The 11,006-nt window shown below is 60.7% G+C and overlaps 1 protein-coding gene across 3 annotated transcripts in view; it reads right to left on the bottom strand.

The window, feature by feature from the left end:
• ITPR3 (inositol 1,4,5-trisphosphate receptor type 3) overlaps window positions 1–11,006 on the bottom strand; it is a 31,089-nt gene that overhangs the window by 18,130 nt on the left and 1,953 nt on the right. For 2 of the 3 annotated variants that reach the window (XM_029962526.1, XM_029962524.1), the window contains exons 2-19: window positions 9,849–9,970; window positions 7,362–7,448; window positions 7,076–7,234; window positions 6,869–6,967; window positions 6,675–6,758; window positions 5,403–5,549; window positions 5,201–5,296; window positions 4,095–4,145; window positions 3,431–3,573; window positions 3,164–3,263; window positions 2,703–2,863; window positions 1,906–2,047; window positions 1,533–1,694; window positions 1,252–1,424; window positions 1,038–1,157; window positions 708–890; window positions 372–623; window positions 20–164 (exon numbers count right to left, since the gene is read on the bottom strand). In XM_029962526.1, the coding sequence (XP_029818386.1) occupies window positions 20–164; window positions 372–623; window positions 708–890; window positions 1,038–1,157; window positions 1,252–1,424; window positions 1,533–1,694; window positions 1,906–2,047; window positions 2,703–2,863; window positions 3,164–3,263; window positions 3,431–3,573; window positions 4,095–4,145; window positions 5,201–5,296; window positions 5,403–5,549; window positions 6,675–6,758; window positions 6,869–6,967; window positions 7,076–7,234; window positions 7,362–7,448; window positions 9,849–9,947 (2,403 nt within the window). In that variant the 5' untranslated portion in view covers window positions 9,948–9,970. The remainder of the gene's footprint in view (window positions 1–19; window positions 165–371; window positions 624–707; window positions 891–1,037; window positions 1,158–1,251; window positions 1,425–1,532; window positions 1,695–1,905; window positions 2,048–2,702; window positions 2,864–3,163; window positions 3,264–3,430; window positions 3,574–4,094; window positions 4,146–5,200; window positions 5,297–5,402; window positions 5,550–6,674; window positions 6,759–6,868; window positions 6,968–7,075; window positions 7,235–7,361; window positions 7,449–9,848; window positions 9,971–11,006) is intronic. The other variant, XM_029962525.1, reaches the window with a different exon arrangement.

The following is an 11,006-nucleotide window of genomic DNA, read 5'->3' as shown; positions in this document are numbered from 1 at the left end:
ACACCGGCAGCACTCGCACCTCGAAGGTGAGCTTGTTCTTCTCCTCGTTGGCGAAGGGCACGGCCTCGCTCACCACGTTGTTGAGGTAGTCCTCCACGAACTCCATGGTGCTGGCAAACTTGTTCTTCTTGTCGTCGCGCGACACGTTGAGGTTGGAGTCGTAGCTGCCAGGGGAGATGTCGGGGTGAGCTGGGTGGCAACGAGTCTCCTCCTCCAGGCAGGAGCACTGTCCAGGCAGCTGCTGAGCCATCGTGGCCAGCAGTGATGCTCGTGACAGATTTCCCACTTCCTTCTGAGGGCTGAGACCCACCCAAGTCACCCCTCCTCCTGCCCTGCCCCTCAAAGCCCCCGTGAGCCCCAGCGTGTCTCACTCTTTGATCGTGATGGCCGTGGGGATCTCGGTCCAGAGCCGTGCAAACTTGACGGGCATCACCAGCTCCTGGGGGTCCCTGTCCACGTGCACGTGCAGCATGAGGTGGCAGAAGGACGCCCGCAGGTCGAAGGGCAGCATCTCATCTGCCATGCAGAGGAAGATCAGGTCCACTCCCAGCTGCTGGGAGATCTCCTTGATGGCCAAGTACTGGCGGTCCAGGCACATGCGGGCAAAGAGCTTCAGCTGGTACCTGCCCAGGGGTGAGGGGGAGAGGGAGTGAGGCCGTGCAACCCTCACACCCTCACCTGGAGAGAAGATGCCACGGGATCATCACCTGTAGTAGCTGAGGACATTCTCGTCATGGGCATTGCCAGCCCGGGCCTCCTGTGCCAGCTGCCGGATGCTTTTCTCATGGTGGTCGTTGTTCTTGTCCGTCCAGGTGAGCCAGACCTCCTCCTCCGAGTACTCGATGCTCAGGTACTCGTGGGACTGGGACATCTCCTTCACCGGCCTCAGCCTAGGACAGGAAAGGGATAAATCTGGAGATGTTCCCGTGGATGGAGCGGCTGCACCTCAAGGGGTGATGGGGTTTAACCACAGGAGCTGGTGGAGGCAGGACCAGGCACCAACCCCCCCGTGGAAAGCCCCTCCCTGGGGCACTCACTCCGTTTTGATGAGGATGTCGCTGTTCTTGGAGTCCAGGACACACTTGCAAATCAGCTCCTGGGTGACGGGGATGGCGATGTGGTTGGACACACACAGGTCCGACAGGTAGTCCAGAAACCTGCCGAGCAGGGGCAGCTCGCTGTGAGAGGGGTCCTGGGGGTCCCCAGCCCCCATCCCAGGGCCCTGAGGGACGGCCCCCCCCGGACACCCACCGGGGCTCGCGGTTCTTGCGCACGAGGCTGACGAAGGTCTCCACCTCGGTCTTGGTGATGTGCTTCTCCAGCAGCTTGCGGTTGTTGTGCAGCAGGGCCGTGATGGTGTCCTCGGCCAGGATGTCGTACCCGATCTGGGACTGCATCATCCCGAACTGCTTGGCAATGTGCTCCTGCAGGGGCAGAGAGCTGGTGAGCACGTGCCCCCTGCCCCACCGAGACCTTGGCAGTGCCCCGGGGTTCTGAAACACGGGGTGGGATGGGGGGTCGCCCCCCAGCACCTGGTTCTTGCGATAGTCCTCCTGGGAGTGCCGGAGCACGCGGTAGCACAGCCGGAACATGTACTGGTAGGGAGCGTTCTTCTGGTCTGACAGCTCTTCCAGCCTCACCAGGGGCCCTTCCCCGCCCTTGTCCTTGAAGGGGGCTTTCAGGATCCCAAAGATCTGCCCAAAAGCAAAGGTAAGTGCTGTGTCCTGCTCCACCCCTGTGCATGGCTGGACAGCAGGCTTGGTGCACCCCTGGGGCGTGACCTGGAGACCAGAGCCTGCTCCATGGGGTTTTCCAGACCTCTGGCCCCCAGTGTGACCCGGGACAGGATGGGACATTTCCACAGGACCCTGCCTTGCTGGGATGCAGGGCCCCAGGGACACCCACCTGCTTCAGGATGTTCTGCTCCCGCATCAGCTTCTGCCGCTCCCGGTTGGGTTTGGTCACCACGATGTCCAGCACGTTCTGGCCATTGTTGGGGACGTCGCTGACGAAAAACACCAAGTCCTCCAAGAGCTGGATCACGAACCTGTGAGGGGGCACAGTGCAAGTGGGCTGGGGGCTGCCCACCTGCCCAGCCTCGGGTCCCTGCAGTGATGCCGGTGGGTTTTGAGGGACCAAAGAGCCCCTGTCGGGTCTCAGAAGCCTGCCAGGGAAGCTGCTGCCCAACCCTCCACTCCCTGATGGAGCTCAACGGCTGGATCTCCAGCCCCTATGGTTCCTATACGTGCCAGGGTAAATGCCAGGGGCTTTGCCTGTGGCTCGTGCCAGGGATTTTGCATTAAATGCCTCTGCCCCCTTGGTCACCCCGAGGGACCTGCACGGGGAGGGCTGGCAGGGCGGAAGCGGCTCCTTCTGTCCCGCAGGGATCTGTGTTTGCTCAGGAAGCACCAGGAACCCACCCACCTAAAAATAATACGGTGACTAATGTGGCTGCCCCTATCGTGGGGCCATCTCCAGCCCCTCGGATATTTTTCTAGCAGCAAAGGAGGGGCCGGAGCGGGGCCGGGCCCTTATCGGGTTTCCTCGCCAGGCTCCTGGGAGAAGCAGGCGTGGATTTGGGATGTGGGCAGGAAAGCAAGACAGCGCTGGCACCAGGGCCAGGCAGGGGCCTTATCCTGCAGAGAAGCTGGGGAGCCCTTGGAGGAGCCCAGCCCCAGCTCCCAGGGGAGACAGCCCTTTACCTCCGGTCGTTCTGGCTGAGGAAACCCTCGTTCATCTTCTCCACCACGTTGGCCAGCATCGAGCTGGCGTCGTTGGCGAAGTCCAGGTCCCGGATCTCGGACACAGGCACAGAGACGATGGCAAAAGCTTCTTTGTCTTCCTTGGTGGGGCACGTGCCCAGCTGGGAAGCAACGGAGAAGCAGCATCACACACACAGGGCAGTGTCAAGCGTGTCCCCACAATCTGCCACCACCCAGCTGACGCCAGTGACCCGGTTTGTCCCCATCAGGAGGGCTGGGTGGGCTCTAAGTGACAGGGATGGGCTCTAGATGACTAGGATGGGCTCCAGGCTGGTCCCTTTGGATCTTCCAGGGTGTTTCAGTCCCTGGAAAGGCCTGGGTGCTGGGAGGGCAGGAGCACACAAAGAGCTATTGGACACAGGGGGTGAGTTTGGACATAGGAGGAGGGAGTGGGGCCACACCATGAGGCGGATGGGCCTCTCCTCGTCGATGTCAATGGGCACGTTGGTGCTCTGGATCCAGGTGTTGGTGCAGAGGTGGCGCAGCCTCACATAGGAGTTCCTGCAAACAGCACAACGTCCTGGTGAGTGACCCCCATGGGGACACAGCAGCACCCACCCCTTCCCCCCGCACAGCCCCCGTAAGGACAGACCGCCCAAACTTTCACACCACGCCTTGAAGCCTCCCCTCCTTACCCCGGGCCCTCCGTGGGGCTCGTGCTGACGTACCGTGGGACGAAGGAGTCTGTCTTCTGCAGCGTGGTGGGGTCCAGCTCGAAGAGGGAGGCGATGTCGTTGCCGTGGGGCACGGCCACCAGCCGGTACTTGATCTTCTCGCCCGTGTTCCTGCGGCTGGCGCGGCTGCTGCTGCCCTGCACGGGGACGGGGGCTCTGAGCCCGCTGTGGGGCCGGGCCCAGGCTCCCCGCAGTGCCCAGAGCCCCGTGGCACAGGGCACACGCAGCAGAAGCTTCGCTCGGCCGCGGGGCTGAGCCGCGCACGCACGAGGGGCTGCAGAGCACAAGCGCGGCGTGAGGCACCTGAGCTACGAGGCCCCCCCTTCTCCGAACCTCACCAGCAGCAAAGAAAAAAACCCCCTGAACGTCCAACTCTCTCTCTACCGGCACTTCCCCGTGGCCTGGGGAGCCACCATGCACCGGGACCCCCGTGCCAGGTTTCGGCAGGGTCCTGTCACGGGCGGGACAGGGGACACTGCTCTAAGCGTGGGCTGTGGGAAGCTGTGCTGGCAGCGGGGTGGCCTCGGCCCCAGGCACGGGCACGTCCCCCATGGGCTCTGTTCTGGGGCATTTCCCTGCTTTGGGGCACTGGCCCAGGGCCGGCGGGGTCGGGGCAGCGGCAGCAGCGGTTCTGCAGCGGGGCTGCAACACAGCTCACCGTGGGCACTGCTTTGGGCTCAGCCACGTCTCCTTTATAACTTGGGTTTTCCTGGAAAGTTAAAGAGGGAGATGAAAGACAGCTGTCAGTCCTCCCACCAGGTCCCTCCAAACCCCTGAGCACGGGGTGTAATCCCTATTCCTGCCTTCCTTGAACACATCACGGAGAGGAAACCTGCCCAGGTGGGGCTGAAGGATGTGACCTGCACCCAGTGCCCGAGGCTCTGGCCCCCTGAGGGGGTCAGGGGGAGCCCCAGGGAGCAGACCCAGGCTCTGTGTGGCTGCAAGGACTCTCTGGAGGCTCCAGGCTGAGCTCTCAGTGAGCAATGCTGGCCTTGCCAGCAGCATCAGCCCAGGATGGGGGTCAGTCTGAGGTCTTCTTCCCTCTGCAGATGTCAGCCAAGTGTCTTTGGGTTCAAAGCACCCATTTCAGGGCACCAATATTTGCTGTTTTCCACCCTGCAGTGGTGGAAGGGCCCTAGGGGCTGCCCTTGGGTGTCTTCTCCAGTCAGGGAGCACGTTGGCACACGGTGTCCCCAGGATGCCCCTTCTTCCCTGGCAGCAGAGCACAGCCCTTGGTCGTGGCAGCTCACCAGTGTCAAATAAACCACATTATCTAAGTGCAGCAGCTCCTTCATGCCTCTATCAGGAGGCCTTGAGCTGCCTTAAATAGGAGTGAAAAAACTTGGCAGATGGTGTTTCCAGCCCCAGATTTTGCCCCCACCCTCCCCAGGCAAGGACAGCAGGATGAGTCACCACCGGGTTGTGCCACTCAGTTCCTTGGAACAGGGTGAGCAACAAAAAGCCCCAACCACCCCCCTCCTGGGCCCCTGGGCCAGAAAAGGAGCCAGAAACTGCCATTTTGGCAAGTGAACCCCTTCACCACAGGGCAGAGGATCTCAGGGGGCAAAGCCCAGCCCCACAACCAGGTCAGTGTGATGTTCACAGCCCTGGTGCCAACGTCTGCTGTGAGCAAAGAGGAGCCACGGGGCCAGAGGCGATGCAGGGCATTGCTGCCCTGCCCCAGGTGGGCACTGCCTTTGCTAGGGGGTGGCACAGCCTCTCCAGGGCAGGGCATGCTCCTGCACCCCTCTGCCCACCCCTTACCTCTGCTGCCAGGTAGTTGCCCGTGGCGAGGTGCTTGAAGCGGTACAAGCCGTTCCAGTGCCCGGCTCCCCCTCGGCACGGGTCGTGGTGGACCACCTGGGAGAGGCAGAGCAGAGCTCAGTACGTGGGGCTGAGGGACTGGGATGCCCACGCTGGTACCCCAAAATCCTCCAAACACACTCTCCATCCCCTCCCTGCTCACCTCCACCTCCCACAGGGCGTTGGAGCTGGTGGCCGAGGTGGCCGACTGCCGCAGGGTGGTGCGGAGGAAGACGTGCAGCTTGCCCTTGTACTCATCACAGGTGAGGAACTTCTCCTGCTCGGCGTGGAACAGCCTCACCACATCCCCCTGCACCAGGACACGGCGGTGAGGCCCAGGGACAAACAATCATGGAATCATTAAGGTTGGAAAAGACGCCCAAGATCAAGTCCAACCTTTGTGCGAATAGCACCAGTGCCAACTGAACCATGCTGTGAAGTGCCACATCTGCTGGCTTTTTGAACACTTCCAGGGATGGTGACTCCACCACTGCCTGTTCCAACGTTTAACCACTCATTCAGTGAAGAAATTGTTCCATGGCTCTCCTACAAGGTGATTTATCTCCTCCTGTGACCCACCCCTATCCTGCAAAGGGGATGGGATTCCTCCCATCCATGCTCCAGAGCAGAGCACAGCTCCCAGCTGTGTGGCAGGACTGTGGGACCCTGAGGATGGCAGGGCACTGTCACTCTTTCCACCTGACCTACCTGAGCTGTGCTAAAACCTGCCTCAGGCAGCACAAACAGTCCTTGGAGCCCAGGGAGGGCACCCTGCATGGGGACATGGGACACCCCGCACTGCCATCACTCCTGTCACCCAGGCAGGTGACTCCTCTGCTCCCACCCCCGGATACAAAGGGATGTGAACCCATCACTTTACACCCTCAGAGTGGGCAGAGGCTCTGCTCACCAGCGTGTTTAAGGCATTAACACCCCAGGAAGGAGGATGTGGGAAGTTTTGGGGTAAGCACAGCGCCTGGGGATGAAGGTCTGTAAGATCATAACAATCCACATCCATCCAGCTGCTTCCTGGAGGACCTTGGCCCCGAACAATAGCTCAGCAGGGAAAGTTCCTTTCCCAGGCAAGAGCCAGCCCTGCTGCAGGGCTGAGCAGCTGAGAATTGAAGCCACTGCCTCACTGCAGCACCGCGTGGGCCTCGGCTTGTCCTCGAGAGCCAATTTAACACCCTGAGGCAGAGGGTAATTTCATGCCCTCAGGTACCTGCTGCCACGAGATACTAAAATATCCCCCTCCTGCTTGCTGTTCTGTTCTCCAAGTGATAAATTCTCCCAGAAATTACAGTCCTCAAGGTAGGACCTCCTTTCTGCCCTTGTCACAGAGCCAAATGGCTGTTCACACGTCCTGTCCCTGCAGGGGACTGGGGCTGCCTCCCTGGAGCCTGCCAGGTCTGAGCAGCCAAACCTCCTTCCTTACCCCTTTCAGCACTTCCTCCATGTGGTCGCAGAACTGCATGAACAGGTTGATTTTCCAGCTGGTGTTACAATTGACAGAGTTCACCTAAGGAGCAAAAGAGCACGGTCATGATCCCTGGGGCAAGGAGAGAAAGGAAGAAGAAGGGAAAACAACAGGCAAGCCCTGAGACCAGCCCTGCCCAGGCCCCCCAGTACCTCCTTGCAGCCAGCATTGTCAGCCAGCTCGTAGTTGCTGGCGTGCAGAGGCTGCCCGGCGTTGACGGGGTTCAGGATGACTTTGTCTCCCACGACTACCTGGGGAGCAAAATGGGAAAGGGGGAGCGAGGGTGAGAGCGGGCACCGGGCGGGGAGCCGAGCCCTGGCACGGTGCTCTCTGTACAGTGTCATTTAGGGGCTCCTCACGTTGTCCCCGTTGCTCCTCAGCTTCCAGAAGGGCTGGATGAAGAGCCAGGAGCCCTCGTTGCCGGTGGCATCCAGCGTGACCCGCATGGCGTTTTTCTCCAGCAGCGCCGGCAGCCGCTTGTTCACCGTCAGGTACTTGTTGCTCTTCATGTGCAGGAGCTGGAGGAGCAAACACTGGGTGAGCTGTGGCAGTGCAGCCCCCCGAGGCCTCCCAGAGTGATCCCCCCAGCCCCTGCCCAGCAGCTGCCTGGCTCAGATCCGTGCCCCCCCAGCTCCCGGTCAGTACCTGTATGACGCTGCCGTACTTCACCACGTCCCCGTGCACCTTCTTGTTCTCCGTCTCGTTCTGCTTCTGCTCCATCTGGGCCGCGTGCTGATCCAAAAGGAGAAGAGCTGAGTGTAGCAGCACCCTCGTCCCTCCCCAGGAGCAAATCCCAGAGCCTCCTCAGCTCCGGGAGGATCAGCATCCCTCTGCCCTCCGGAGAATGGGCAATGTGGCCCTCCAAGAGCCCAGCCCGGCACCACGGGGTGGCCCTGAGCAGCCCTATGAAACTCATGTGAGAAGAGACCTCACATAAACTGAGGACTTCAAAAATTAGGACAGGGACAAAATGGCCCCGGAATTCCCCCAAGACGCCAGGGCTGGGGGGGCAGCACTGAAAGAGGACTGGAGCCTGGGGCAGCACACCCACCACAGGGGCCGTGGGCACTGGGGGCTCCTGGCAGTGCCAAAACCAAAGAACCAGGGGCCCTGTGCCAGAGGTGCCAGCAGTGCTGTGCCCAGAGATGGAGCAGGTCCAGACCTGCTGCAGTGGATGCAGCAGGATGAGTCCCCACGAGTGAATTGCTCAGCAGCACTTGCAGCCCCTCTCCAAAACCACAGACATTTTCCATGCGGTGGCTCTGGCAGTGGGAGCAGTGATGTGATGTTGACACAGACGGAGCGAGGCAGGAACTTGCTCCCACAGCGGATCTGGGAATGGTGAGGGGGTGCTGACAGCGCCGGCGCCAGCCTGGGCACAGCCTGGGCAGCACCAGCACAGTGTTCCCTCGCTGCTGGGGTGGGAAACAGCAGCAAGGGACGGAGCTGGGAGAGCTTCTGCCCTTCCCCATCCTGCTTTCACCCCCTTTCACTTGGGGGCAGAGGAATTGCGAAACATCTGGAATCACAGCTTGGCACTGGGAGGATGGGCCAGTGGGTCTGTGAGTGGCCAAGCAGGTGAGGGCTCTGAATGTGCCTGGCAGGGGTCCCCACAGAGCTCAGGGTGCCAGCTGGGGTAACCCTCCCACCCCACACAGCCACCCAGGGATGTGAGCCCTGCAGTGGTGGCTGCTGCCATCAGGAAAACAAACCTGCTGCCAAGAAACCCTGCACTGATGTGGCTCTGGGAGTTTAACAACAACCCCATGGAGCAACACAGCTCTGGTAAGAGATCCAGCACCACAGGATATGCTAAATCTCCATCCAGATCTGAGCAACTCCTTAGCCACAGCAGTGGGGTGGGAGTGGGAACTGGCTGCCCCAAGCATGTGAGTCCACAGGGCTGACATTCCCAGCCTGCCCCTGGGATGGGATGGGGTCTGTCCCTGAGCCCAAGGATGGGTGCCAGGGATGCACACAAGGGTGGGAGCAGGGAAAGCCCCCACGGCCTGTCTGCACTGCCCTGGGCTGCACCTGGGATCAGTCAGCCAGGAAAACATGGAGCCTTAAACCCACGTAAAAACAACAGTGAAGAGCATGGGCTCGGAAACACGACCATGGGCACTGCCTGGCAGGGCTTCTCCACTAAAGACCTGGCTGCTCCTGCCTCAGGGAATCATCTCCTTGGGCTGGAGATGTTCTCAGCCTGTTTCCAGCCTCCCTGATAAACTGCAGGCTGGAGCCCGGCACCCACCAGGATGGGACAGGGCTGTTGTGGCTGCAGGGGCAGAGCTGGGCTCAGCTCCCTCCAGCCCTGGCTCCACTCAGGACACCAATGGAAACACCAGGAGCAGTGGGAAGCAGCAAGGAAACGGCAGAATCTCTTTAAGACAAACCCTAACCAAGGTGCAATCAATCAGGCTCAGCAATGAGCCTCTGGGTCCAGCCCTGGCCGGGGCAGCTGTGACGTTACACGTCCCAGTCCAACGGGAGCAGGAAAATGGTGTTTCCACGTGCCAGGGACCACGTAGGGCTGGACAGGGCAGGAGGCACAGACCCTGTCCCAGCACCTCCAACCCAGGGCAGGACACCCCATCCTGACCCTGCTCAGCCCCCCCTGCCCACGGCAGAGCTGGGCCGGTGGAGCTGGGCTGGGCTGGGGGCCCGATGAGATGATTTAGTGAATCTCTCCTCAGCCTCAGTTTTATGAATCATCCGCGGGGCCTCGCCAGCTGTCTGAGGCCATTGTGCAATGTTTGACATGGGCCCTGGCCAAACCTCGGGGAAGTCAACAGGAGCCTTTCCCTTCCACAGCCCTTTGGAGCACGTCCTGGCCGCAGGGCTCCCTCCTGCACGCCCGGGGTGCTGAGAGGTGCTGGGGGGTGCTGAGAGGGGTCTGGGGGGTGCAGGGCTGTGCTCACAGAGCTCCTCTGCCCACTCTGCCACAGCTCTTCTGCACAAGGAGCATCAGGAGGGTGAGACAACGATGGCTGTGCATGGGGCAAGGGGGGAAAGGCAGGTGGAAAACCCCCCTCATCCCAAAACCAACATCACCAGAGGTCTGCATGTGATCACCCACCCAGCCCTCAGGGACTGCCTGCTCTGGGCAGGACGGTCCCTCACCCCTCTCACCTGGAGCTTCTGCAGCAGCACCACATCTGCAATCTTGTCCTTGTCCTGCTTGGTCTGCTTGGCCTTCCAGTACTGCTTCTGGGCGGAGTAGCGGTTCATGGGACACACTTTGAAGAGGCAATCTGGGAGCAGAGGAGGCAGTGTGAGGCTGCAGCAGCCACCAGTGTGTCCCCAGTAGGACAGGAGCGAGGGCTCCTCCAGGACACGGCTCCTGTCCCAGCAGCACCACTGGGAGATGGTCCCCCCATCCCACCACAACCCCATCCGCTGCCGGGGGTCCGAGGGAGACACGGAGGGGACACGTGTATTGGCTGGAGGGTGAGCTTTAAATCAGGATAAATGATGAGTCCAGGAATTACTCCACTTCTTGGACTCATGATTAGAAGTACTCCCATCGGAAATGGCTGTGTTATTTGGGAAGGAAAACTTCTGGGGGAGAAGAAGCTCTGATGAAGCCCAGCTGCACCAAAGGAGGAGAGGATCCCACTGGGAGGGATCCAGGAGGGAGGGAGGTCAGGACACGAGCAGCCATCTCCACATCCCTTGTTACCATGGGACACCCAGAGCCTGCAGAGGCTGTGGATGGACCCTGTGGTGGCCATGCCACTGGGATACACACATCCATCCCTCCAGAACAGTCTCAGAGAGCTTTGATCACCCATGCTGGACGCGTAATCCCAAAATCTGCGTGTCAGCAGCTGCATTTCAGGTCCTAAAGGATGCACAAGATGCATCCCAGCTCCTCCAAATGCTTCCAGTGACTCCCTGCTCTGCAGATTGTCCCAGTTTGTCTGTTTTCCTCCCGGCTGGGGGGCAGGAAGCACAGACACCCAGATCCAGGCTTTGGGAACTGCAGCAGGAGAGCAGATGTCTGGAGACAAGGAGGCACTCACATCTCCCAGACCCCTTCCACGGCTGAAAGCTGTGCAGGGTGAGGGCAGGAAGGGCTCTGCAGCCTGAATCGCCCTAATTATGCCTGAAATAGCAGCCCAGAACCTTCAGACACAAAAAGAAAACGAAAAAGTCCCTTCCCTGGCTGGCCGCGGGCCCGAGGCGCCGGCGAGAGCGTATTTATTTACCTGGGAGTGCCGGGCAAACAGTGCCGAGCGCGGTTCTCACCGGCCGGGGCCGCTGGGACGGGGCCAAGTTTCACGTTTC

This window comes from Manacus vitellinus, unplaced genomic scaffold (assembly GCF_001715985.3).
Source record: "Manacus vitellinus isolate BGI_N305 unplaced genomic scaffold, ASM171598v3 scaffold_47_pilon, whole genome shotgun sequence".
In the NCBI taxonomy this organism is placed as follows: Eukaryota; Metazoa; Chordata; class Aves; order Passeriformes; family Pipridae; genus Manacus; species Manacus vitellinus.
The sequence above is the reverse complement of the archived record's forward strand: the minus strand, read 5'-3'. Positions and strand labels throughout refer to the sequence as shown.